The sequence below is a fragment of the Platichthys flesus genome, chromosome 18, assembly GCF_949316205.1.
Source record: "Platichthys flesus chromosome 18, fPlaFle2.1, whole genome shotgun sequence".
In the NCBI taxonomy this organism is placed as follows: Eukaryota; Metazoa; Chordata; class Actinopteri; order Pleuronectiformes; family Pleuronectidae; genus Platichthys; species Platichthys flesus.
The window spans coordinates 14,493,187-14,521,152 of NC_084962.1; the positions used below are offsets into that span (position 1 = coordinate 14,493,187).

The following is a 27,966-nucleotide window of genomic DNA, read 5'->3' on the forward strand; positions in this document are numbered from 1 at the left end:
CAAGAATGTGCCACTTTAACACAAATGGAAAAATGTCATTTATAATGGAATACAGACACTTAGATGGAAAAGAGAAGTTGTGCTTTTCCTGCTATGACAAGTGAAAAAGGTTAGTCGGTTTATTTAGTTTATCATTGGTAGCACCTTTCAAAGTGCAAAGTCACGACGATAAACTTATTAAAACCCATAATAGTAAATACATTCATAAATAGAAAGCCTCTCAATACCTGGTTAGCTTTGACCAATGCCACCTCTGAATTCAGCAACAGTACTGAATATACTAATGAGACAAAAAGAAACAAAATTGTGTGGGTTTTTTTCCGGAAACAATGACGTTTTATTCAAAAGATGCGTGACATATACAATTATAAAATAATTTACATGGCATGCCTTACTATCCATTCACTATAAACATTCAGTCACCAAATCAGACTCAGATTTTTTGTGGGGTTTTTGTCAGTTAAGTCTACACCTACAAATACAAAGCACATTATCTTTTCTAAAGAAAAGCCAAATCCTATAATATCTACAACAGGTCATCTCATAAAATCAGTTTAAAGTGAATCCTTAGGCAATTCTGAACATGAACTCAGTGGCTTACACTTGTGAACTCGTGTGAATGGTGAGTGTACAGGAAAGAAGCCATGACCACACACTTCTGAAGATAGATTTAACACTGATGGGATTGGTAGACTGCACAGTTGAATACAGACACACCTTGACTTGACAGTTACACTCTACAAGACTAGTCTACCAGCTACACTAAACTGGGCACTTACTCATTCACATCGTTTTCAATCCAACGCAAACTTCACAAAAACAGAGAATCTGCCCCTTCCTGACCCCCCACCCCCACCCACCCATCCGGCATTCCAACCTCACAAAGTGGGCTTCAACAAACTTTTATCAACGCAAAGAAACGTTCGGAAAACTCCACAATATACAGTATGTTTAGATACTATATCTCCTTTAGGAAATAATCTCATAAATAAAATGTACAGACCAGCAATTGAGATGCTGAACAAAAGAAGGGTTTCAAACTGTGGTCAAAGGTGATGACAAAGGATTGATTTTCTTTTCCCAAACAAAATATTGCACAACTAACACAAAAAGGTGGGTATTTATTTTTTTATGCCATGCTCAGGTTTTTTAAAATATTTTTTATTTTATTTTTTCTACGATCATTCGAGATTCCTTTTCAATCTCCATCCTTCCAACTCTCCTCTTATAGACATGCATCTCAATGTGATATGGACAGATCACACGTAAGTTTGTAATAATCTCATAAATTCAGAGACCAAAGCAGAGCTGGTCCAAAGTGACAGCTTTCTTTTATAACAAGAAGTTACACTTGCCTCTAGGCCCATGTTTTTCCCCAACTCTAAATATTCAGCAAATGCATATTTTGGCACAAATATTTGAGGTGACACCTATCACATTGACCTCACATAATCAAGCCTAGCATTTTTTGTGATTTTGGGTACCGTCTCAAACAAATAAAGCTTATAGCAGATATTTGCAAATGTGCCTACTCCTGCACACGTTCCTATAAACCGGCCCTGCTCCGTCCTTAGTTTAACACGAACACAAGCTTCACTGCCTGAAAGAAAAAGAAAAATAAACCAGCTTTTCAGATTTCAGTGTCAGCTTACTAAATGAACATATTTCAATAGCTTCATCCTTCATTGGAGTTCTGACTTCAAAGATTCAGTGACAATGATTTCAGCTTCACAACATGTTTGTGGTCGAGGCTGTGGAGTTTAAACAGCACTACACAGCTCCGCTCCACACCTGAAGTTACACTTAAAACACAATGGAGACAGGCGTTGAACAGACATCTTTCAAAGTCACCATCGTCTCTACGACATTTACACATGACCAATATGTATTTACATGACTTCTGTAAAGAGTATGAAATGGCATAGGTGAAATATACAAAAATATTTCCTGTACCTTGCTTACATGTTTAGTGTGATCTCTAAGAGCAGGGTCAGTCCCCCCCCCCCCCCCCAACCACACTCACTTCACAGAAGTGACAGCAGGTGACAAATCACTTCATCCCAGAGGTTAAGTTGTTCCATCTGTGCCTGTGTCACCATGTATATGTAGATATTTCAGTAAGTACAGGATGTCAGTCAAAGCTATTCTTTACACCGCTTCCACCTCAATACTCCAGACTACACAGCAATATTCAAATTCAGTAACCAGTCTCCCAAATAAAGCAGGTAAATTGAAATCCATGACGACAGGGTATGAGGATTGTATATCACAAACAATCATGATAATGTTTAAATTTATATCTGAATAGATAGGAACAAAATGCACATATAAATTAATTCATGGAACAGAGTAACATTTCTTCGTCCTTCAAAGTCCATGTGGAAAAGACTGCAGCTCATCTGGGATATATTCACTCCTTGACCTTTGACACACTTTTCAAAGTTGGGAAACTCCTAGTAGTGCTTCTAAATGATGCATATATCTAAGCCTCAATTCCAGCCTAGTAAGACTGAGCAGGAGGAATGGCTGAGAGCAAAAACTAAAAAAAGTCCCTCCTGCCCTCCACCACATTTAGTCATTTAATTACATCCTAAAAGCAAAAAGCAATATAATAAAGTGGTAACTGTTTCACTGACGTTTTTGTACAGCAATGGATTTCAGTGCCCAGTAGTACCTGTGCGCTCTGGGATAAAAAAAACAACAACCCATCTTTGATATCCAGAGTGGTTTTCAAGTATTACTGCTGCCTCGTCTGAAAACTGCACCTCAACACTTCCTGTCTGAGTCACCCCATCAGTTCTCATGTCTTTAAGCTTCTTCTAGCTAAAGCAGCATTTATTTGCATGATGATTACCAAAGCTCAACTCTTTGGCCCTACATGCACTGCGAAGGTGCCACCGACTCCCAAATGGAGAGAAATCTGAGGGCATCCTTAGCAGATGCAGCCAATGCTTATTGCACCAACTGTATTGGCAGCATTGTGTAGTGCAGCATGATTGTATCTCTTTCTATGACCAGGGCGGATTTTACTCTTCTCTCCGATATCAAAAAAAGATTACTCTCAAATGAAACAACTGTGCCCCATTCAAAAGATTGCATTTAGATCCAACATAAATCTCGGGGTGAGTATGGATAGCACTTTTCATTTGAGGCGTTGAGTGACGTTGGCTAAAGCCACAGCAAAGGCCTGTACAGCAGAGAAGGGGTACTGGAAGTCCAGGATGTAGGCGTTGCCATCAATCCTGCCGAACTGCATCACCTGTGGAAACAAAAACAGGGTTAGGACAGACTACAGGAAGGTGCTACTGTATAAGTAGGAGAAGAACATGCAGTGAGTGGTGTTTTTTGTATCGGCTATCTCGTACCTGTCTGCCCTCAAGTTCTATTTGAAAGTTCTTGGCAGACTCCTGAGTTACGCGTCCACCAAAGTCCAGCTGGTAGACCTGCGTGGCCTCATTCCACAGTGGCTGCTTGTTTGCCATAACGTACACAAACCCCTGGCTGCCCAGCCCTCTGTCCTCCTTCTCATTGGCCTTTCGACACTTGATCTCATCCAGTTCACTGGCAGCCCGCATGTTCCTCTTACTCTTCCATCCCTTCTTACTGCTCTGGCACTGATTGAGCAGCTCATCCCCGCTGATGAACAGCTCCGGCTCACTTTCTGAACTGTCTTGGAATTCGCTATTGGCAGTGGCTTTGCTCAACTTCTTAGCCTTCAACTGCTGCTCTTTCTGTCCCTTCAGCTTCTTCTTGTCCCTCCCTCCCAGCCGCGGACTGGAGATGAGCGAGTTAAAGTCTCCCAGAGCTCTGCCCTCCTTCTTCGGCTTGCTCCCTTCAGCTAGTGGTGGCACGTTGGCTTCGTCTGCCCGACCATCCCCCCGCTTGCGGTTCTTCTTGCTGAACTTCTCCGACCGCTGTGGCACAGGGCTCTCGGTCAAAGACAACACTTCCTGAAAACCTTCCCCAGCCTCAGCCATGGCCTCTTGCAGTCCTCCATGGCCCTGCAGTTCAGCTGGTGGTGGTGGTGGGGGGGGCGGAGGAGGTGGAGGAGGAGAGAGAACATTTTTGTCTACCGTCATGTGGGAGGCTTTCGGTGGGAGCGGTACTGCAGGACTGGACATAGGGGGGCAGGAGTTATAGGTACCCCAAGGAGTGTGAAGAGAAATGGGAGGAATGGGAAGCCCGGAACAAGCACTTCCTCCTGGATACATGGGTGGGAGGGGGCAGCAAGCCAGGCTGGCCAGATTTGCTGCATAACCTGGCGGTAAAACAAGGGTTGCTTCCTGCTGTGAGAAGGGTACTGGTGCCACCATCTCTTTTGGGGAGGAGCAGGGGCGTGGCGAACCTGGGATGGCCTGAAGCTGGGCACCAGAATAGGCAGTTGTTGGAGGGTACTGAAGAGAGACTTGGTATCCTGCAGCTGCTGCTGCAGCTTGAAATGAGGCAGCACTGGGGCTGGTGGGTGACTTTGGAGAAAGTAAAAAAGGCAGCCTGGACACATCCAAGTGCTGAGCTGGGGTTAGAATAAGTGGGGGTGGTTTGTGGGGTCCGGGGGGGCCAGTGGGGTTCAATGTTGCTGTCCGTTCCTGAGGAACCCACACCTCCTCTGTGGCAGCTGGGTCCCACTGATAGGGAGGTGGGCGTTTGACAACCAACCCTGATGCATCACTTCCTCCTAATGCCAGATGCCTCAGAGTCTGATTCAGTGTTTCATCCTCAGTAAAAGCTGAATTAACATAATCTGCCCTGTCTCTGTTGCTTCCTCCTCCTGAACTCCCAGATCCTTCAAGAGCGCTCAGTAGGTTGTAAGAGGACTGGGATGCCAGAGTAGTAGTGCTGTTGGAATGAACGATAACTGTGCTGTGTGGGGCCCCATTCCTGGGAGGGAAATCTTGTCTGATAATAGTCCCTCCAGCTATTCCATTAGCGCTTCCTGGAGCAGTACCTCCAACACTGGATCCACTGCTACACTGACTACAGGTATATAAGGCTGTGGGAACCCTCTGCTGGAATGAGGCAGCTAGTGCACTATTTTTGGCCTTAGGAGGCAGTGGTCTAGGTGGTTCCAGCATCTGGGAAACTTTGAGAGCAGCCTCTCGGCTGTTCCTCCTGAGAGTGGCGTGGATGAGACTACTGTCAAGCCTCTGTCCAGGGTTCCTGCCAACAGCACTGTTCTGATTGGCCGTGTCAGGGTATGGGGGCGGATCACCACTGGGTATGGAATAGCGAGGTGCAGTAAGTCTGTTGAGAGTGGCAGAGGTATAGGGCAGCTGGATCTTCTTCTCAGCTGAAGAAGAGGATGATGAAGAGGTGACCCTGAGAGTGGCAGAGCTGCCAGGTCCCTGGAGTGTGAACACATTCTGATTGCAGACAAGGCGCGTTCTAGGACGACATACTTCCTCCACATTCCCACTGCTGTCAAATGTCGTTATCCTTTCATATCCCAGTGGTGTAGGGTACTGTGCTTGTTGCTGACCTGAAGGATAAAGTGTAAACTCTCCCTTCTTCAGACCAATGTCACCAGGAGGAGGAGTCCCACTGGTGCCCCCTACTGTTCCAGAATTGGAGGCTGTGGCGGAGGCTGATGCTGAGGCAGCAGCCGCTGCAGCGGCCACAGCAGCAGCCACCGTCCCTGGGTAGGGGGGCGGGGGGTTCATCTTGCTGAGCTCCAGCGGGGCACTGAACACCACTGTATCCCCCTCAGCCAGCTGTGGAGTTGAACGAGTGGTTTTGATTTTTAGTAGGTGCTCGTGTTCACCCCCCACTGCTCTCTCAACCACTAAATCAGCAGGTGGATGAGGAATCTGGATCTGCAGCGCCCCCGACTGGAGCTGGTGCACAGCTGCACCTGAAGGCTGTCCTGATGACATGGAGGGAACAGGGATTTGAATCTGAAGCTGATGCTGAAGTTGATGGTGGTGGTGCTGCTGCTGCTGCTGCTGCTGCTGCTGCTGCTGCATCTGATGCTGCTGCTGTGATTGCTGCTGCTGTTGTTGCAACTGATGCTGCTGCTGTGATTGCTGTTGATGGTGCATTTGTTGCTGCTGCTGCAGTTGCTGCTGAATCTGTTGTTGTTGCTGTTGTAGTTGCTGTTGCTGCTGAATTTGTTGTTGTTGCTGTTGGAGCTGCTGTTGCTGCTGTATGTGCTGCTGTAGCTGCTGTTGATGCTGTTGTTGCTGCTGCTGCTGCATGTGTTGAAGCTGCTGCTGAATGTGCTGTTGTAACTGTTGGTGCTGGAGCATCTGCTGCTGCTGTTGTTGGAGTTGCTGTTGCTGCTGAAGCTGTTGTTGGTGATGCTGCTGAATTTGTTGTTGTTGGTGTTGCAGTTGATGTTGGTGCTGCTGCTGATGGTGATTTGGTTGCTGTTGCGATGAATGATGAGAATGCGGAGGTCCCACCATTAGGCGACTCATTTCCAGCCCTCCAAAGATTACCTGCCCAGGATTAGAATACCTGGTGGGAACTGTGTACTGGGCTGTCAGGATGGTGTCCTGACTTTTGTCTGAGCCACCGGCAGCTGCACCAGCAGTGGTTGCGGTGGGATTAGTGAGGATGTCCAACTGAACATTTTGATTGGCTAGGAGCGACTGGACCAGACCAATGCTCTGAGCAGGAGACATGGCCTGTGCAGGGCTATGAATGGGGGCGATGGGGATGTTAACAGTGCAAGCAGGGTTATCCACAGCGCTACCAGCAGGGCCTGTGACAGGAAGGTCATCTTCATCCTCACTGAAGACATTGGCACTGAAGACCGGAAGATTTATGTAGTCCATGGAGATCTTACGCACCTCTGGCAGGTATATGGTCATCTGTCTGGGCTGCAGATGGAGGAGGCTCGTCTTGTAGATAACTGAGGGGCAAGGAACAGGGTTAAGTTAGCAAATTAAATAAAGGAGATTTAAAATTAATTAGTCATTGACTTTAACTTGACAAAGACTGATGTGTTGATTGGTTACCTGCACCCAGATTGGTCGGCAAGAATGCGGCTAGCCCCACTATCTTGAACTTTGTTCCCCAAATATTGGATGTGACCTGAGCAAGGTAATTTTGCTGCAATGACCAAAAGAGAATCATATTATGTAAATACATGAGTTAAATAATAAGCAATATTATCCCCAACCCTGGACAAACAGTGACATGACTGATCCATAGGGGGCAGCACTGACTCAATGTGAGATTGATGCAGTTAATAGGCAAATTCATTCTGCTCAAAGATCAACTTTTACCTGAGTGATGTCATCTAGAGGGAATTCCCTCCGTGTTAGACTGGGCGAACCAATTGAGGGCTTCCGTATGGGTAACCGTGGCGACCGGGAGATCTCCTGTGTAGCACGAGACAGCTTGGGCGATTTTCTGGGATCAATGTTGATCCTGTTGGTAAAGGGACAAACTAAGTCTCTACAGAGAAGGTAGCAAATAAAAAAAGACAGTTTAGGCATGCAGTGACAGAAAAATCTAAGTAGGACAATCCATTAAAATTCACTGTGGATGCAAAGGGATAATATAAGAGGGTTAAGGGCTCAGATATTTCTTAAATAGTATGCAAAACTAATTCTATAAAATGATTAAATTCTAGTACCATATTGTATAAGACAAAGGTTAATTACAAACAAACTTATTTCACATTATTATGTTTTCATTTGTTGTAGGATGACGTAAGAGAAAAAAAGTTCATATGGGAAAATAAGTGCTTTAAAAATGTTTCTTGATTCAAACAAAATAACAAAAAAACTCCCTTGATCCCAGTCTTGTAGAAATGTGCAGACTGTCTCCCATGGACTGTTAATGGATCAGAAACCCATTAAAAAAGGAACTATAAGCTTAAGATGACATGCTGTCGGGTCTGGTTACCTGGGCAGCTTGGGGGATTTGCTGCCTCTGGATATCTTTGGAGATTTTTTGCCAACCCAGTCATCGCTCAGCTCGATGTCACTGGAGTCCGAGCAGTTACAGCTGTCGATCATGGCAGATATCAGACTGTTTCCGTATATCTCATCTGGGGAGAGAAAACAAGATGATGGATGGAAAGAACAATTACTTTGGGGCTAATGGTTTATAATTATTGGTGTCTTATCTACAACTCTGGAAAGGACTAAATCTCCATACAACAACAGTTTTTTACAATTATTACAATAAAGTTAGCTGTGCAGGAATCTACTACTTTGAAGCAAAAACCTTAATATTATCAAAACATGATGGTCCTGAAGTTGTTTTGCACCATTTCTACACATTTAGATCAAATCAGTCTCTTCTCAGTTTCCTTATTCATACAGAGTCGGTGAACCCGTGCTGCTCTGGTTTAGGCTGAGCTAATTTATTTGATGAACATTGAAGTGTGAATGGGCTGGAACCATTTCATGGTTGGCTTCATTTATCACTGCAAGCAGAGAGCGCGCTTTGATTAATGAGGAACCCAGGGGCCATCAGAGCCTCCATTAAGCAGCATTTAATTAACACGGGCCCAATCTGCCCATTGTAACTAGAACCTACTAACTCACTAAGCGTCAACCCAAGAAACTCAAATAACCGGAAAAGTAATGGAGCAGACAAATGTGTGAGGGGAAGACATTTAGCAATTCAAATTTTCCAGAATGCAAACATTTTTGGGGATTGAGAGCAGTGCTGCTGCTACTAATCAAACAACGACTACGTGGGACTCAAAATCTGATAAATTTGACTGTTACGAAAATTTCAACCACTTTTAATAATCCATAATTTAATAGCTTACATTAGCATAGTTTATATTTAAGAACCTGCTGTATTTACATTGAACAGCTGACTTAAATGTCCTAGGTTTTACTTCTTGGAATATACACTCAGTAAACATGTCAATTGGGAAATGATGGACTGTTTATTTTGTTCTATCAGGTAAACAACATGAAGGAAGCGCAGTTTTACCCGTTTTCCCATCAGTCTTGGGATCCATAATGACAAACTCCGGCCGCAGTTTGCTTATTCGTCTGCCCTTGAGGATTGGCACTAGACCTCCGAGGTACTCCAGGTACAGAGTGTAGCAGGGCCCCCCCACCTCAGGGTTGTCCTCCGTACGTTTCATTGTACAGTGCAGACGCTCGTTCCCAGATGTTGGATAGCTCACAAAATCGCGCATGTTGTTGGGATCTGGGATGGGGGGCTGGAAGAGAAAGTGTAGTTTAAAAAGGTTGCCATTACCACAGTTTTTTCTTCTGCTGTCAATTTGCCTGCCGTTTATTTTATAGAGGATTGTCACCCAAGTCATATGACGTCTAAGAAGGTGACATCTATAACAACACTGGTATGCATAGAGATCCTTTCCTGCAAGCCAGTTTACATTTATGGTTATTGTTTTAATGCCCCTCACACCCTCCTGCCTTGTGTTACCTTGATGGTGGGTATGAAAGCGGCAGTGACGTAGGAGCAGAGGCGGGAAGGCATGGTGAGCTTGGCAACATCTTTTTCCTCTTTCACTGCTGTGGCTATGCTCTGCTGGCAGAGGAGCTGCAGGCTGGCTACACGGTGTTCCACTCGCACAACATAAAGCGCTGGGCCGCACGCCAAGAACAGACGGGAGTCCCGGTGACCCCAGCAAAGCGTTGTGATCGGACGCTGCAGGAGAATGGAGCAGATACATTACAGAAGGCACCACGTCCTTTCATAAGGTTAATGTCAAACATTAAAAGTGTCTTGTGGTTTTTGACTGTAACAACTGTGATAAAATTCTTTGTTGAACTTTGCAAGAGCTAATTTCTTCCAGATTCTGAGGAGAGCAGTCTTCAATGAAATTTACAAATAAATTAGGGGATGTGCATGATTGTGCTGAACCGCTGAACAGATTCTGGTCAAAGCCACAATATCCTCATATAAATTGTATTCTTTATTATAATCAAATTCATAAAATGCTGAATATGATCACCTGCGCTGGTGTGTCCAGTGTGTAGATGTGTTCACCCTGAACATTGAAAAACTTGACAATGGCGTTCCTGGTGGGGGGAGGACAGGAAGGGTCAGCGGAGAGGACTGTCCTCTCCATCCCTGCCACTGCCAGGAGGTCTCCCTGTGAGCACCACTGGACCACAACATCTACAGCACAAGAAAGAAAAGTACTCACAGCGTTATGAACATCGACATATGCAGGTAATTTAAAAGAAAGAAAGCACATAATTCCTCAAGGCTTTTTCTGTGAGAAAAACAAAAGATGCAACAACACTATACATTAAACAGTATAAATGACAAAGAAAGAGACCCACTCACCTTTTAGACTGGTGTGGATGAGGGTGGGAGAGAGGTCATCGTAGTTGTTCATCAGGTTGATGTCACCAGAGGTGAAGCTGACTGTCAGCAGTGGCCTCTGGTTGTGCACTAAGGAGAGACAAAGAACAACACAAACATCTCAGTTTTGCAGAAACACAGTGAGGTGACAGACAGCTGTACTGACTCACATGTTTGTACACTGAGGTAATGTGGTGCTGACAGTGGATGTTGATAAATGTCCATTCAGGGACTAGAGCTAAAATAAAATAAGAATGTAATTTAAAACCTGGGGATTTGACATTATACATCCAAAATTGTTGAGTGCAAGTAACATGTAGAAAATACAGAATATCAATTAATTAATCAAATGAAATATAATTGTTTGAACAAGACAAGCATTTTGCTGACATCACTGTGGGTTCTAAAAAACTGTGACTTTTATTTATATTGTTTCTATAAACGAGACGAGTAATCGAGAAAATTATTGGACGTGAAAAGAATTGTAAGTTGCAGCCATAAATGAGGCATCACACTGGTAACCTACAGAGGATTAGGTGATCAATATTCATCTCCGGAGTGGGCAATAAAAGCAGCCTGGATGCACGGAGGGCTGTGTGCGTTTATTGTCGGTGTAGACGAGGGCCGTTATGGGAGACAGGTCCATATCCTGGCAGTTGTAATTCATTTTAAGTGTGTCCCATTCACAGGAATACAAAACTGCACTATAACACACTCAGCACATTTCACTGCTGCACACAACTGCCATTCCCAGTTAAACTGCTATAAATAATACACCCTCACACAACAGCCCATGTGTTTCGCATTAATACAAAAAATCCTTGAGGGTCCTTTCACATCGTCCGGCAATGACCCAAATACTAACACTGGTAAAGTATCCGACTCCGCTTGACTCTCACCTTCTTCATCAAATAACAGTGACTACATTTTTATACCTCATCAAAATGCAATGGGTTTTGCATCAACTCATATACGACACTGCTGTACATTCAGTATGTTGTGCTATGCTTTGCAGCAATGACAGGTCATAATCGTATATCATGACAGAAAGATCGGGGGGGGCAGCCTGGTGTCTCAGTCAGGATGTTGACTTGAGAGATCATTTCTATCAAGCTTAATCAAGCCCAATCAATTACTATTGACTGAATTAATTAGTGACTGAGAACATTATCAGTGTTCTAGCTAAGGCAAGCACTTTTCAGCTTTACCGCTTGGCTCATAGTTAAAGGGAGGGGGGGGCACAGGGGGACAATGACAGACCAGCATCAGTTCAGCTTCAGCACCTGGGAGGTGCTGAGGCTGGTTATTTTGTTGAAAAAATAAAAAAAAACACTCCAGAGAGTTTAAAACTGATATTTCTACAGGTGACTCAATTTATATTCCTCCGTTGTTTTATTGACATTTAAAAGAGTTGCTTATGTTATCTTATTTCAAGACTACGCATTTGCTTTTCCAGGTGAACCGGGTGATTGTTCACTTGAGTCGACCGAACATGTGCATAATTAAGAATTCAGGATTCAAATCAAACTCAGAGTGGACGAACCTTGTGGTGGGGAGTAGTCGTCAGAGTCTGTGTCGCTCTCGCTGCTGTCCTCCACCAGAAAACTGGGGTAGTTCCAGGACATGCCGACGATGCCATCCGACTCATGCAGCAGTATGTGGGCCAGCATGCGCCCATGGCAGTCCATCACTATGACCTGTCCGTCTGCTGTACCAAACAACACCTGGGACAGAAATGGTAAAAGGGTTATTGAGGAGAAGAAGGGAAAATTAACTAGGACACAATGAAAGGTAAGCAGTAATGGAAGAAGAGGTGCGCTTTGAAAAAGGAAAGACAACGACAGATAAAGATCACAAAAACAGAGTGTGCATATCACAAGGAAAACAAATCAGAGAAATGGATGTAAATAGGATGACGGTGATGAACAGACAGATATGCGTGTACAGACTCAAAGCCTGATGATGTCCAACCTGACAATGTAACAGCATGAAAACAAAAACATAGCCCAACGAACACAACAGATTCAAGACAGAGAATGTTTCCTGTCTTCCACAGGGTATCTCTAGTCTACGTACAAAAAGTGGAAAATCAAAACTGACAACTTCATACACGTCATACCATCAAAATTCAGAGGGAATGTGTGTGTTACCTGCTGGTCGTCAGGGGTCCAGATACCACAGGTTATCTGGCTTTCCAGGTTGATCTCGGAGGACCAGTGTCTCTGGCCGCTGACTGATCCCACCAGGACAAATCCATCGCGGTAGGAGATGAGAGCCTGGGTGCCATCATGGGACCAGGAGAAGTCACTCACCTGCAGCGGAGAAGACACGTCAGGTGAGATTGAAATGCTGCGATTGAACGATTACCAGGTTTATTGAAAAGAACCATTTATTCAAATCCCTGTTATGTGCAGAATCAACATGCTCTGATGCTTTTTCAGTATTTCCCAGTCCTCTATGGGTTGTACATGTTTTTTTGTGAATGTATATGGTGTGCATGGCTCAAAATCCCAAAGTCTGCAGCAGAGGGAGCGCCTCTCTCCCACAATAAACACTTTTCAGGAGGCTGCTGAAACGCCTCATACTAGATGAGGAGGAGATATATATATTTCACTTGTAGGAACGGGGTCCCCAATTTATACGACATATTTAAAGAGTGAGGCAGTTGTTAAGACTGTCATCTGCTAGATGAATTGATCACAAGGACGAGAAGCTGTCAGGATGTGTCAGAATCAGCTCAGAGCGCGACAGTGATTGATCGATGAAGCCTACGCATCACACTTTTCCTGGAAGTTATTTTTTAATCGTCAAGAGAAATGTTAGACGTAAATGCCTCCATCAGCTACATAATGCTTGTAATGTGGGAAGAATAAAGTGTTATCTTAACTTTCCCTCTCGATGAACGCGAGTTACATTCAATCATATTCACTGACCTACTGATGATCACAATTTTTCTGTTTATTAACTTTTGCTGCAGTGTATTAGCTCCCATTGCGTTTCTGTCTTATGCTATTGACTCTTCAACCCATTACACTTCCATTTCTTTGAATGCTCCCTAATTTCTGTTAAAACATTACAAATGAGTAAAAGTGCATTTTAATTGTTGATGATTTATTATATCTCTCTGTTTTTAAACAACGTCTCATACCTGAGCTCCACGGTCATTGACCAGCTCCACAGACCAGCGTCCCTCATACTGGATCCAAACAAAGATCCCTCCATCTGTATCACAGGTGGCCAGTTTCTGGAAGGGCTCATTCCAACGCACCAACACCACCTGAAAGACACAGAGAAAAAAAATCAAAAGGGGGGAGTTAGAGGCAAAGACTTGGAGAGTAGCATGCATTGTCATAGGGAGCTAATGTTTCTGCCTCTGTCCGCTAGTGAAACAAGTATTTTTTGAGAGATATGTCAATTTTATTCCAGACTGCGTAGTTTGGAGGATGGTAAAGAATTTAGCAATTGCCATCCTGTGACACAGTTTCTTTCTTACCAACATTAAAAAACTTGATTCATATAATTGGGAGAAACAGAATTTGAGGGTTAGAATATACTAGTACAACTCGGCAGCAACATTAATGATAGCATGCATAGTTTATTGTGTACCTGTTGAACTATAAACCCCATTCGTTTTATGAAGATGAACCCTAATGCATGTGTATGCATATATAACAGCAGGAAATCATGGCCCATTTCCTTACAAGGCATCTCTCAAAAAAGATCCATAATTAATATTAATTAATTAATGACATGGACATAATAAGAATTAGATATTTTAATAAAATATTCAACTATTAATGAGACACGCTTTGGAACAGGCCCTATACTAGTGGCTCTAAATGAGAACGTCAGCTGAAAGACTAAAATGCAGAAAGTAAAACCCAATCTCCCAGTGAGATAAAATTAGTATCAAACCAGACGGAAATACATCACAAAGTGGGTTAACCTCATTTTGAAGGAGTCGCAGAGGAGCTGCTAATATCCTGAATATTAAAGACGATGAGATTCAATTATTCCGTTTCCTGTCCCTGTGCTACAGATTCCCGACTGTTCCTCCTGATTATAGCTCGACAGTGATGGCGGATGTTATTAATTCTCACTTTATTAAAAAGTGTTTAATTTGCTGAAAAATAACTATGTAAAAAGTTAAAAATATGAAGAGGTGAAGATGTGACTTTAAAAGAGAAAGTGATAGTAAGAAATACAAAGAAAGGAGAGAAGCAGCCAGTGAAGGGAGGGCAGAGAGTTACCTGGTAAATGACTGTCCCAACAGAGAATACAGCAAACTGTACAACCCCATACAGCAGTGACTCACACATGCATGAGTGTCTGTATTTGCTCTGAGTTAAGTAAATAGAAACAAGGATCTCCGTTGCCTTGAGGGGGGATTTGCAGAGGAGGTCAGTGTTGATCACTGGCAGAGAACAATAGAGCTCAAACTGTTCATAACCTCTTTCTTTGTCAGTGTCGCACCACCATTTCAAACTCCATGTTTCCCCCCCCACCCTCCTTGTCCCTGTGTCTCTATCGGCCTAGTCTTCTGTAGCGTGACTCAGCCTATTCCCAGAGGAATAATCCTAAGCAGGGAGCAGCTCTGTTCTCACTGAGTGAGGCACGTGGGTTGTACACGCTAGGTCACACAACACAGGGCAGGTTTTAGCGTGGTTTACGCTCTACGAGTGCAAATCCAACAGATCAGTGGCCGAGAGTTGGATAATGCAAAAGTCTTGCTCTTTCTAAAAGCATCTCATCGTCATACCCCACAACAGTCTTAACGATCCGTGGTCCAGAGCAAAAGGTGAAAATTATATTTTCCTCCAAAGAAAACAATAATTTATCCAGAGTTATACTGTGAAAAATGTTGACACCAATGCTCCTGGTTGTTTTCAGGCTGCATTAACAAATCTGTGTCAATTAACAACTGTTTTTAAAAGAGACAAGGGGCCCTGTGAGCTGTGGTATAAAAAGGTACTGGTGCTCCGTAGGTGTGTCTCCGCTAGCAACCTGCAGGACACAATGAGATCTGACCTGGTGTGGGTCTCTGTCATTCTGACTGAGGTGACCATGTTCATGGATCATTCAAAACTGCCTGCCATCCATCATTCAGTCACCTAATGCAGCAGTGCTCACTGTTTGCAAAGCTTTGACAGAAGTATTGTCAAAGATACATTTTCATGCACAAGGATCTCACTGGGGGGGAATAACGATCCGTTACTCCATCCACTGGATTCACTGTCTGCAACCTCTGGTGAACTAAATATTATACAACATAATTCAGCTCCAGCCAGTAGACATGAGTTTTTTAGATTAGGTAGAAAACTACAGTCTGCATAATTGTAACATCCAACAAGGAAGGGCCAAAAAAGCAAAAAAAATAAGAAATTAGGAAAGGGTTTACACACGATGCATGTGAACACACTTATCTGCATCCCTATGAAGATGGGTATAATAAAGGATGTGTCAGTGTGTTTATGTGTGTGTGTATAAATTTAGCTCAGTGTGGAGATTAGTGTGAGCCAGTCAGGCATCCCGCAAGGGGGACAGCTGAGCACCTAACAGTGACGCAGCGATCTGGGAGATCAGACGTCACATGGAGACTGACGGGATAAGAGTGAGGAGCCTCAGGACAGCGAGCGCACAGAGAGCTCACCGGCAGAACAGACACATGCAGATTTCAGTAATTCTCATGTGCATGATAAAAACATTTGGTAGGTGATTAGACCCCCCCTTCTCGTACACAGATTAGCACTCATAAGAATGCATTCAGATTAAATTGAATCAAGCTGTACCAAATCACACACACTAAGGTATTGTATCAGTCTCTGTGTCAGATTTTTTTCATTTAGATCTATGAATTATTTCATTTGAAAATTGGTGAAAAGATTACAAAGAATGCTATCTTGATATGTTAAAGAGGGAAAAAATAAAATGCCTGTCTCATCTCCTTTCACTAACAATACATCATTAGAGAGGGAGCAAGTCCATGTTTGCAATCCCTTTAATTCTGCTCTTTGGCCCGAACACGGCCATTGACAACTTCTGCTTGGCAAGTTGGCACAGTCTTCACCCCTGCGGTGCCATGCTGTTGTCACTGCAGCTCCGGCCCCTTGCTGAGACTGGGAGCTGAGCTGACCCCAGCAACCTAACAGAGAGGACTAAATCAAATCAAGGGACAGCTTTGGGTTGCATTGGAGTCAGCAAAAGTGAGAGGACACGGTAACAGTGCAGTGTCACCGTGGTGCGGTCGTGAGCTCATGGGTCCATGGCAAAACTGGTCCTTTGCATGGGAGACCTTTCCTTTTGCAAGGTTACAAATGAGCAGGCTGGACTACTAGTACAGGAACGCAGGAAAAGCAAACATTTATATTCTTAATGTCTGAAGCTGCTGGGATTTCCTTTCTTATGACCTGACTGAAAATAAAAACCACAGAACAAGAAAGTGGGAAGGAGATTCCCTGCTTTCCCTACCTAATCCCTTATACCTCCCCTGAAACTAGGTCTAGCATGCTATTAAATCAGATGATAAACTCAATTAATGAAAAATGCTGTGCTGTGCTGATACAAAAGCAACGAGGCCAGAATGGGCAAAGTGGGACACAGTGATTTACAGCGTGACAGAAAGGGCAATGGGACGTGACCTTCAGGGGAGGTATCATCTTCATGTTTATGAGTAGAGGAAGCGTGTGATAAAACTTTAATTAAATATGATTTTGATTATTTAGCAATTCATTATTTTATGTATGTAGTAAAATTGGTGATATGATCTTTCTACAGTGCTTCAGTCAACAGAAGTTAAGTATGGGGCAGACATTAACTGGTTTTACACCAGATTCAGTGACAATAAAATAGATCAAATGTAAAAAGAAAAGAAAATGATTTTGTTTTTTTTTAGCGGCGCATAAATCTGAAGTGCTCCATTGCGTTGAGGTCACAGACTTTAGTCAATTAGCCTGTACATGGCAACACGGTGTGCGTTTTAAACATCAGCATGCAGAGACTTCAGTCACTTACAATAATACCCTGAGGATGTTTGTGATACTGAATCGGCTCTTTGTACCAAACATTTTTCCTCTTTCTCCAGGCTGTACCACACACATTTTGTTAAGTAAATACTGCACCTCTCTGGAACATAACAGTGAATATTAAGTGAGATACACAGTAAAAAAAAAAAGACCAACAAGAAGAGAAGGGTTTTAGCTTCTCGTCTTAGCCATGTCGGATGAAATGAGGAGTTTGTACCTGAAAAAAAAAAACCTCTAAAAACATGTATGGATATGTCCGTCTAATCCCTGACTACAAATGCTGCTCACAGCAAAGAGAAACCACTGTACAGGCCACACTGTCCCTCTTGGAAAGATCTTGCAATCAGACAAGTACACCTGGATCTGAGGAAGCAGCCCGAGCTCGAGTGTTACTCAACATGACCTCTCCAAGGATGGATTAGCACACTAAAGCCATTTCCACTAAACACATTTGGTTAGACCATTTTAATGCATCAGTGGGTTCATGTACTCTTCAATCCTGAGCAGGGCTTCAAATGTCAATAGGTCAGATAAGGAGAGAGGAGAGGAAGGTAGTCAACAAGAAGGAGATGTGTACGGCACAAGGGAGGATGCATTTTGATAGATGGAACAGTTAAACAGTGCAACAAGACGAGGGATCCCAGATAAGTGTCTGAACACAGATGGTGATGGATGTGGAGGTGAGCGACACTGACGAAAAACTCTGATGTAGAAATGCAGCACAAACCATTAAAATCACCACTTTACTCAAACTTTCCTCAGCTTGTTTCAGGAAACTACTCTCTGCTTGTGTTGCAATTTATTACTATGTTCCCCACTGAATCTGAACAGATGCATTTGTTAAAATCCCTCAGTATCCTTCTTCTCCTCCCTGCCCATTTTTAAAAAGCGGTGCAGGTCCCAGATCAGTGCTGGTTCTTGAACAGGCCCTTTAACAGAGATGTAAACTGATTCATTTATGGGGCTTCATCAGGACAATACTTTTAATGCATGAAAACAACAAGTAAAAGATGAGGCAGAGGGAAACATTGTGTTCAGCTAGAAAAATAGATTCACTCCATCCCATTTATTTCTCTCAGCAGCTCTTGCTGAAGTTTCCAAAGACCTCATGAGTTCGAAAAACAAGACAAGTGGAGTGCTTTTGTTAAAACCTGGGGTTCACTTGACATTTTGCAATTTAAGTGACACCAAATTACACAACAAAAGTTTCTGAAGAATAAAAAAACAAATATGCTTTGTTAATACGTTGTAGTTTTTCTTCTATTCTCTGCTTATGTGCCAAATAAATTGGTATTGAGCATTGACTGAGCTATTATTTGTTGAAGGAGCATCTGATCAAAACAAATCAGTGCTGGGTTCAGCATGTAGGCCACAAAGTCTTCACTGGGAGTTCATCCCTACACGGCGAGGTGGTAAACACGAGCTGGTGTCCTGGGGTCAGCGGTCTCGGTTGGATTTAGGCCTTATAGACACTTGTGCCTGAGCAAAGAGCCTGGCTCTGGCCTCTGAGGGGGAAATCAGCAGGTGGGACTGCAATTATCAGACTCATGGGAATGGTGGCAAAGTGTAGATATACGTCAACAGTTTCAGAAGTCAAAACTTTGCATTCATCACTATAAAGGGTTTTCAGTTGTAACAATCCATGACCACAAAGACAATGTGCTGAGGACTTTCTCTTTGTGCACATTTTCAACAACCTGTCTCCTGAGACCGTCACTCAATGTTTTACTTTCTGACTGCTACAACTCCAGCTTATTGTTACGAACACAACAGAAGCCAGTGACGTTGCAGCGATAAGGAGGTCGCTGCATGCTGTCTGATCACACTGCATATAAGAGGATGTAATGTATTTATGTTGCTGGAAAATGCGCCGACAAAACTGTGACATGCAAAGGAGCAGGTATATAACACAATATTTACAGTTCTGTTCTCTTTCTATTATGTAATAATATTCAATGTATACACCTATATGTTGTGATTTTTACTTTAAAACAAAAAATGCATTACATCAATCAAAGAAATTAGCAAATGCTCGGATCTGCAATGGAAGGAACCTGCCGTGGTTGATATTTTCACTGGAAAAATAAATCTATTTCCCTAAGATGATTCTACCTCTCGACATGGCACAGCTAACGACAGGATACTGACAGACAATTTTCCCTAACCCTATGCTGCGACCAACATTTCATTGTCAACATGATGACGGTCATTGTCAGGCTTTTCTCGGATATTCAGCTCTGACAGAGAATGAAAGGACACCTAGTGACTAGCTGCTCACTCTGTTCAGCATCTCAACACAATGTGCTGTGGGGGGGAAAGCACTTGATTGTCAAAAGAGGTGTTGATGTATTATGATGTACATCCCAGAGGGACTACTCTGCAGCATCAGAAGTACAGTAATAGAAAAAAACAGAACACTCCCTTTCATCTATTTTCAGTTGGATTTAAGTGTGATGCAAATGACATGTCTACTGCTGAAGGTTTGCTGCTCTGTTTAAATAACATCATAAGAATAGTTTCAGAACAGTTTTACTTGTCAGGCTGATTTATTTTTAGTCTGAATTAGCTGCAACTCAGCTAGTTATTTGACATTTCAAACACCAAACAAAACGATAAAAAAACAAAACATCTATACATTCATGAGCAATGAAGAGAACAGTTTACTGAAGCTCTGGATCAGACCAACATTTCAGTCCAATTACCTCCACCAAGGACGTTATATTTTCACCACTAACGGTTTTGTTGGATGGTTGGTTTGTTTGTCGTCAGTGAAAGGATGGCACATGGGCCAAGAAAGAACCAATTGGGCGGATCTGCACAAAGGGACTGATACAGGATTTTTCTTTATTCCTATCTCAGAATAGAAATCTGACCTGACAGTGAAATGTAGGCTTGACATTTTTTTCTAGGAAACCGAGCTCCATGAAAATACAAAAAGCATAGACAAGTATGACACATGTGGCAGTGGGAGACTGAGACAGCAAGAGCAGGGCACCAATACATGTATACATTGCTCTCTTTGAAGCGGATACCTTGTAATTACCTGTCACACTCACCGAAGAAGAATTAGACACAGGAGGACAAACCTTCTTCGGAAGTGCATCATGGGCCTTGAGAAACCTTTTAATTAGCTGAAGGAGACCGTGAGAGCTTTCAGAAGAGATGATATGGCTAGACAACAGCTGAGCTTCACCAACAACATAAGACTCTTTTATCCAAGTGCCCTTGTAAATCAAACCCCTTTATCCTGGCAGGGGCAGAGCCACACTCGACAAGAATACAGACCTCTACCCATCCACCCTGTTCTTAACAGATATCCGACAGCTTAAGATCTAACCTTTACCTTAATGCATTGCCTGTAATGGTCCGCGTCCAAAAAATACATCCCTTCAGACGCTTACATTAGCCATGATCACAGGACACTCAGGTCTATCCATCACAGGAATAATGGTCCAACTCAAGGATGCTGGCAGGTGTATTGATCTTGGCTGGAGCAGACACCTTAGAGATGAATTCATGTTGCATTTCTTGTGCGTGTGCCAATTCATAAAATGAGTTGAGCCAATTTACATGAAAGGACACTCGTCATAAGCAACGACAAGTGGTCAATGACGGCACTGTCATTCAAAGGACGGGACGGTGAGGGGAAGTGACTGCCTTTTCTGCAGAGTAAGCAGCTTTAAAAGACAACGGAAGGTTGTCTAAATGTAATGAGATCGTTTTTTCAAAAAAACGACACAAAAGACTAATGAGACGAGTTTTTGCCTGAAGAATGAAAGAGCCCAGTAAGATGCACTGAGCTTTCTGCATGGCTCCGATTTGACACAAGTTACCAAAATAAAATTACTATAAAAAGAAAGGTAAGAGCACTTTCATCAGATATTTTTGCCTTGTCTACACTACTGTGGGTATTTCTTTGATCAGACATTTCCCGCTCAGTTTAAATAATTAAATAAAAAGTCAACACAACCTTCGTTTTACAAGATATCTCCATCCAGACAAGAACACAAAAAACGACTACATTTTGACACATTCATTTGCACTGAGAGACTGTTCACACCGAAACCTCTTCAACCACTGGACCTAGACTCTGCTCCTCATATTCCTTTTGGCCGCAAAAAGGACCACTATTACTAGAAATGAGATCGTGGCCTCCATGGTAGTAAAGTGAAAATGTGTCAGACAACAGGAAGAACAGATCCCTTCCTCCAGGCAGGTCAAACAAACTGAGAAACAACTAAGCAAATAACAAACAAGACAGACAGAAGAGGCCGGCGTTCTCAGTTCTAAAGCACATTTTATAACTCGGCAGGATACTATATACCAAATTCTTTAAGAGTCCTTTTCCTTGGTGTTTGACTGTTAACAGGAAACTGCTTTTTCACCTGCCCTCATCATAACTTTGATGGAAAGTGATGTGAGTGAGTGAAAGCACAGATCTATCATAAATTTGACAGAATTCAGTGGGCGATGTGATTTCGACTTCTTTCAGAAATCCCAAATTATGCATTGGCTGGAGAAGTGATGGAAATCATATTTCAAAAGGCATTGATTTATTGAGAGGACTACAACCTAAATATGGGCAGACGACAGTGGGGAAATGCATTTTACTCTCAGAGGGAGCATCAAATATGAAAACCATCATGATAGTTTAAATCAAAAGTTGTATTGTTTTTTTAAATGCAACTCGATGGTAGAATTTCTATCTTTGCGAACTCATGCTAGAGGTGCCGCAGGGTGAGCTTCCATTAAGTCCATTAGAATTAAAACAGGTTTCTTATATCTCCACCAGATGAAGGGAAGAGGGTCAAAAACATTTGGGTGAATTAAACATTGTGAGCTGTGTAAATCTTGATCGTCTCACAGATGAATGGCAGCCTAATAGTAAAGATGTAAAATATTACATCTTATTTAAAAAGGAATGTGCTGTTAAAGTTACGTTTGAATCACTTGTAGGAAATATAATTGCAACTGCATCAACAGGGGTGCAATTAGAAAACCCAAAAGCAAACCCTGTTATCATGCAGCTTCTCTATGGAGGACCATACATGACATAAGTAAAAATAAATAAATAAATAAATGTATAAATAAATACAGAAATAAATAAATAAATGAATAAATAAAAATGGAAATAAATAAATAAATACAGAAATAAATAAATAAATATGTTAATACCAAAAGAAATGTCAAAAGAAATGTCTTAAATATATTTTAACATTTATTTTTTCCCTGATACATTTCCTTTGCATTTGCAGTGTCCTTATGCTAATGAGAAAGGCGGGCCTAACCGCAGTCTCATGCAGGATTGGTCACAGGAGTGTAATGATCCAGCCCTACTACTTCTGCCTTTCAATGCTGGTGTCCAGTAGCTGTTTGCAGCGTTGAGCCAGTTCACACTTAAAATGAACTAGTTCAAGTTCAGAGGGTTAGTTAAGGTTATTTTTTATTGGGATGATTTAGGTGTCAGTAGTCCTGACTGTGAGCGTCACGTCTCGTGTTGTACTGAGCACAAGGAGCGAGCCGAGAGGAGGAGGAGGAAACAGAAACTCCAGCTCGGTACAAACCACCTGCAGCCTCTGCTCTGATCATGAAGACGCTGATCTCTGAGCAGATGTGACCAGAGAAACTCTTTGTTTCCACTGTTTCCACTGTTCCACAGAGTCACTAACTGGCTGCTTCACGGTGAAGAGATCAAGTCTCAGTCACTGCCCGTGTCTCTGAGCGAGTGTGTGACGGAGCGCAGGGGCTGTGTGTGTGTGTGTAGCTCAGTTGACCAATCCTGCTCGAGACTGAGGTTAGGCCCGCCTTTCTCATTAGCATAAGGACACTGAAATGTGGAAATAAATAAATGTGGAAATAAATAAAAGTTGCAATAAAAGTGGAAATAAATAAATAAATGTGGAAATAAGTTTAAGACATTGATTTATTTAATTCTGCATTTATTTCCATATTTATTTATTTATTTCCACATTTATTCCAACTTTTATTTTTCGATTTCAGTGTCCTTATGCTAATGAGAAAGGCGGGCCTAACCTCAGTCTCGAGCAGGATTGGTCAACTGAGCTACACACACACAGCCCCTGCGCTCCGCCACACAATCGCTCAGAGACACGGGCAGTGACTGAGACTTGATCTCTTCACCGTGAAGCAGCCAGTTAGTGACTCTGTGGAACAGTGGAAACAGTGGAAACAAAGAGTTTCTCTGGTCACATCTGCTCAGAGATCAGCGTCTTCATGATCAGAGCAGAGGCTGCAGGTGGTTTGTACCGAGCTGGAGTTTCTGTTTCCTCCTCCTCCTCTCGGCTCGCTCCTTGTGCTCAGTACAACACGAGACGTGACGCTCACAGTCAGGACTACTGACACCTAAATCATCCCAATAAAAAATAACCTTAACTAACCCTCTGAACTTGAACTAGTTCATTTTAAGTGTGAACTGGCTCAACGCTGCAAACAGCTACTGGACACCAGCATTGAGAGGCAGAAGTAGTAGGGCTGGATCATTACACTCCTGTGACCAATCCTGCATGAGACTGCGGTTAGGCCCGCCTTTCTCATTAGCATAAGGACACTGCAAATGCAAAGGAAATGTATCAGGGAAAAAATAAATGTTAAAATATATTTAAGACATTTCTTTTGACATTTCTTTTGGTATTAACATATTTATTTCTGTATTTATTTATTTATTTCCATTTTTATTTATTCATTTATTTATTTATTTCTGTATTTATTTATACATTTATTTATTTATTTATTTTTACTTATGTCATGTATGGTCCTCCATACTTCTCTTCCAGTGAGATCAGTAATTTTAATACACAACAGGTATACATCATTGTGAATAGGGGGCTGATCTCAAATATATATGTAAAGAGGTGTGTAAATTAGAGTTGTGCAGGTTTAAAGCTCCTCTGCAGTGCATACACAATAAGAAAAGGGAAATTTCAGTACTTGGACCAGATTCAAGTGGGCAACACTAAATTACATTTCTGCTTCAGTCACTCTCTGTAGGGATTCATCCACTCTCCCCCTCAGCTGCCATATGGAATGCTGACTCAGCACCTTGCTCCATCTGACAAAGAGTTATGCTCACTGAAAGAAATAAAGCAACCTGTGTGCAGTTTCCACTTGTTCCAGCCCTGCTCTACACCGACGGGAATATTCAAACACGTGGTGGGCAACAGACCCGGACATTACTCTGCTGACCTTTCGAAAAACAACATTAATGGTCTCCAGTGCACCGTTGTTGGGAAGCTTGGGAGAGTTTAACCATGGTAAGAGATAAGATCCCAGGGAGTGAAGCACTGAGGTACTTTGACTGAGGAACAGCAGGGAGAACTAGTGCAAGGTGTCAACCACGAGTAAGTCAAGTCTAGTCTAGTCAAATCAGTAAATTTGCCAGAGGTAGAAAAACTAAAAACTCAAGACACCCACAGACAAAAACCTGCCCAAAATCTGTCAAGCTTAACAGCTTCAAGGACATTGTTCTGCACCTGATACTGCAGTCCGACAAGCTTGGATAAGGAAATGTAACACCTCAAATCCATTTCTTGAACACCAGAGTCCCAACAGTAATAAATAATCATTTGCAGTGACTTGCATTCTTGGTGTAAAGGGGGGAGAGGGTTTGCGAAGCATGTTCTAAGAGGATCAATGGGATCAATAACCTATCACCATTAGGCTAAATGAAGGAATCTGATGTTTTGCAGCAGCTTATAGTGAAGATTTTAATTTGAATAGGGTCGGGTGAGCAGGAAGACTAGGAACAACGCTGTATTGTGTTATTGAGAAGATTTTTGAGGTAAAGATTCCTTTCTAAATTATGATGGTTGCTTAATAAAATACTGCTTAACAGTTTCGGCACATGATCAAGAGGATATTACTGTAGAAAAATGTATGACCAGCACTGAAATGGGCAGGTACTAGTTGGTAGAAAAAAATAAAGATCGTCAGAAGGCCACACTAACTTTTACAATAATTTCACTCAGAATTGTCTGTTCTTTTCAATGTCCCTGAACACATTTTCTCAATAAACTCTTCTTACCTCGCTGTTGTGTCCTCTGAGGTTAAAGTTTACTCTCTGTGGAGTGGGCCTGTCCCGTCGACAGTGGCTGGACGTGAACGTGACCCCGACGACTCCTCGGCCATTCCCAGTAGCCAGCCAGCCCTCCTCGTAGTACCGCTTCCTGCACACCGGCTTCTCCTTCTCACTCTTGGGCACCCGGCCCTTCCAGGACAGGCAAAGGATGTTGGAGTCGCTGCAGAGGACAGGACCATGCTCCACAGCGGCGAACATCCCTGCAGCTCTCTACACCCCAGTGGATGAAAACAGTACCAGGCGGGAGGTCAGGAGGTTCTTTGAGGGAGGGTCGGTACCGTTATGAGCTCCTCTCCTCCGCTGAGGTTACTGGTTCAGTGTCAGATGCGAGACAGCGGCAACGGTGCATAGTACTGGCGATTTCCCTCTGCTGTATCCTTGATTTGAAGTACAGATTGAGGGTGATCAGTGAAAGCACAAATGAGGTTGTTGAATTGGGGACATGTACCCAGATGGGATTCATACACAACAAAAGGCACTCATTCAAGTCATTGTGATGTGTTTGATCAGTAAGCTGCCCTCGCTGATGACGTCTCAGTAACAAGGCAACAGACGGGAGAATCGCATTAAATATTTAGAAATCCTCTGTGGTAAGTTCCAGACTAGTGTCAGCTGATCAAAAACAAACATCCACAAAAAAGCTTGTGAACTCTCGCAATCCATTCAACACAACCCAGCGCTTCCAGTTTGACGTGAGTGGAGCGTGAGTCCAGTTCAGGGTGTCATTTCTCAGCTCAACATCCTCCTCACACGATCCAAGCTGAGTGTGAGAGAGAGGAGGAGCAGGGTCTCCTCTCCATCAGCTGTCAACCCCTGGTAACGTCATGGCATCTTTTTAACCCGCTCCGGGGATCCCATGGAGGACTGCTGTAAAAATAAAAAACACAAAGGCTGTCGTTATTACACATAAATGGCCGCTCTCAAATAAAGAAATGTGTCATATATACAAATGGCTGAGTCTTATTATGAAAAGGGGCTGAAAGCACTCACCTGCCGCCTACAGCCATTCATTGAAATACTAATGCGTTTGCTTAAAACGCCCTCACTTACCATTACTTATATCTCCCTGAGCAACCAGTTTACCTCGAGAATTATCCTGCTTGGCGAAAGGATATTTAACTAAGTGATGAATTATTTAAAAAGGACCATGTATCATTTCAGCTCTCGTTTCATTAAGATGCCGGATGCTACAAAAGGGGCCTTAGGGGCTAAAGTGGGAAACAGAGGCGCTGTAAACAACAACAACAAACAACCAACGTGATAAAAAAAAAGAAACAAAGGAGGCTCATTAAATCCTGACAGTGGCAGTGGTGAGAAATCAAATGAGGACAAGACAGAGACGGAGCAGCAGGCTGACTAACACAATGAGAAACGATGGATGAAAATATAAATGCCATTTGGATTAAATCACTGTAATAGAAGGTTTCACATCCACATACATTCAAGTAGGAAGACGAAACAAGAGCACGAAAATATGCCCGTCTGGTGTCACGTCACCGTTAAGTGATGCTACATGACAACCAAATACGGATGAAGCCCGTGAGACGATGCCCGAAACGGACATCCCCGCGAGCTAGCCGCAGCTAGCTAGACCCTGGATCCAGAGCTCCGTGGGTTTCCACAGACCAAAACATGTCCGCTGCCGGATTAATACGTCCACGTTTGATTAGACAAACGCAGTGATGCCAAAACAACCTGATATGCTACTGGCAGGAGGGGGGAGGCAGCTACCGTCGGCTGTCTGTGTTGTCTCCTCCACAAAGAGCAGCAGCAGTAAGGGATGTAGCTATCCGGCTAACCCAGCAGCTAACGCTAGCTGAGCCTGAACCCTCATCGGCGGAGAGGCTGGCTCCGTCCGACCGCCGCTGGCGCTTCATTCGCTTGCCAGGCGACGGCTAGCCCGTTAGCACAACTGTTTATCCCGGTGGTTCTTGGCGCTAGCAGACATGTATTAACGATAACTATAGGAGGGTGGTGTGGGGGACAACGCGGGGAGTCGGGTCGTCAGCGGGAGAAGCATGAACGGCCGGTGGAGCGCTTACCTCGGTTGTGTGCTGCTGTTATTGCCGCTGCTGGTGGAGGAGGTGATGGTGCCGCTGCTTCCTCTGCCCACAGACTGTCGCTGCTGCAGCCGAACCAGGGCCCAGACAGCTGGGTCACGTGACAGCCACGTGATTCTACCCAATTAAACGCTCACGGCTCCCATCGCTAAGTGTTTTGATTTTAAGCTCATCTTCTGTAAGAAGAAGAGGAGGAGGAAGAGCAGACGTGTTTTTCCTCCTCATCGTCAAGCTGGGGACGATTCGTCCGTTTTGTCTGCCCACTAACACACGTGGAGAAGAAGTATTCACGTCTTTTACCAGAGTGAAAGGTTGTTGTGATGACACTCATCTCAATTTGAAGTTGATCTGATGTAAGCCCTGGTACAAGTACCTCAAAGTAAAAATGTAGAATATGGCCTAAATGGCCACTAAATGCAAAATAGAAGTCTTCCTGGTGCGTTTTTAAAATTGCATATGTATACTTTTTTGTTTGTCTGGTCATGATACACACGTGTATCGATTTTTGTGAAGATCGGTCAAGGTGAACATGTTCCCTTAC

At 43.2% G+C, this 27,966-nt stretch overlaps 1 protein-coding gene across 1 annotated transcript; it reads right to left on the reverse strand.

Moving 5' to 3' along the window:
• Positions 1 to 286: 286 nt before the first annotated feature.
• tulp4a (TUB like protein 4a) lies at positions 287 to 27,807 on the reverse strand. The gene is made up of 14 exons (XM_062411293.1): positions 27,408 to 27,807; positions 25,312 to 26,232; positions 13,397 to 13,525; positions 12,399 to 12,560; positions 11,792 to 11,972; positions 10,231 to 10,338; positions 9,893 to 10,059; positions 9,361 to 9,585; positions 8,899 to 9,133; positions 7,852 to 7,996; positions 7,227 to 7,371; positions 6,957 to 7,050; positions 3,366 to 6,850; positions 287 to 3,259 (listed from the first exon to the last, which is right to left on the reverse strand). The coding sequence occupies exons 2-14, from the start codon at positions 25,561 to 25,563 to the stop codon at positions 3,143 to 3,145; spliced, it is 5,445 nt and encodes a 1,814-aa protein (XP_062267277.1). The 5' UTR covers positions 25,564 to 26,232; positions 27,408 to 27,807; the 3' UTR covers positions 287 to 3,142.
• Positions 27,808 to 27,966: the final 159 nt, after the last annotated feature.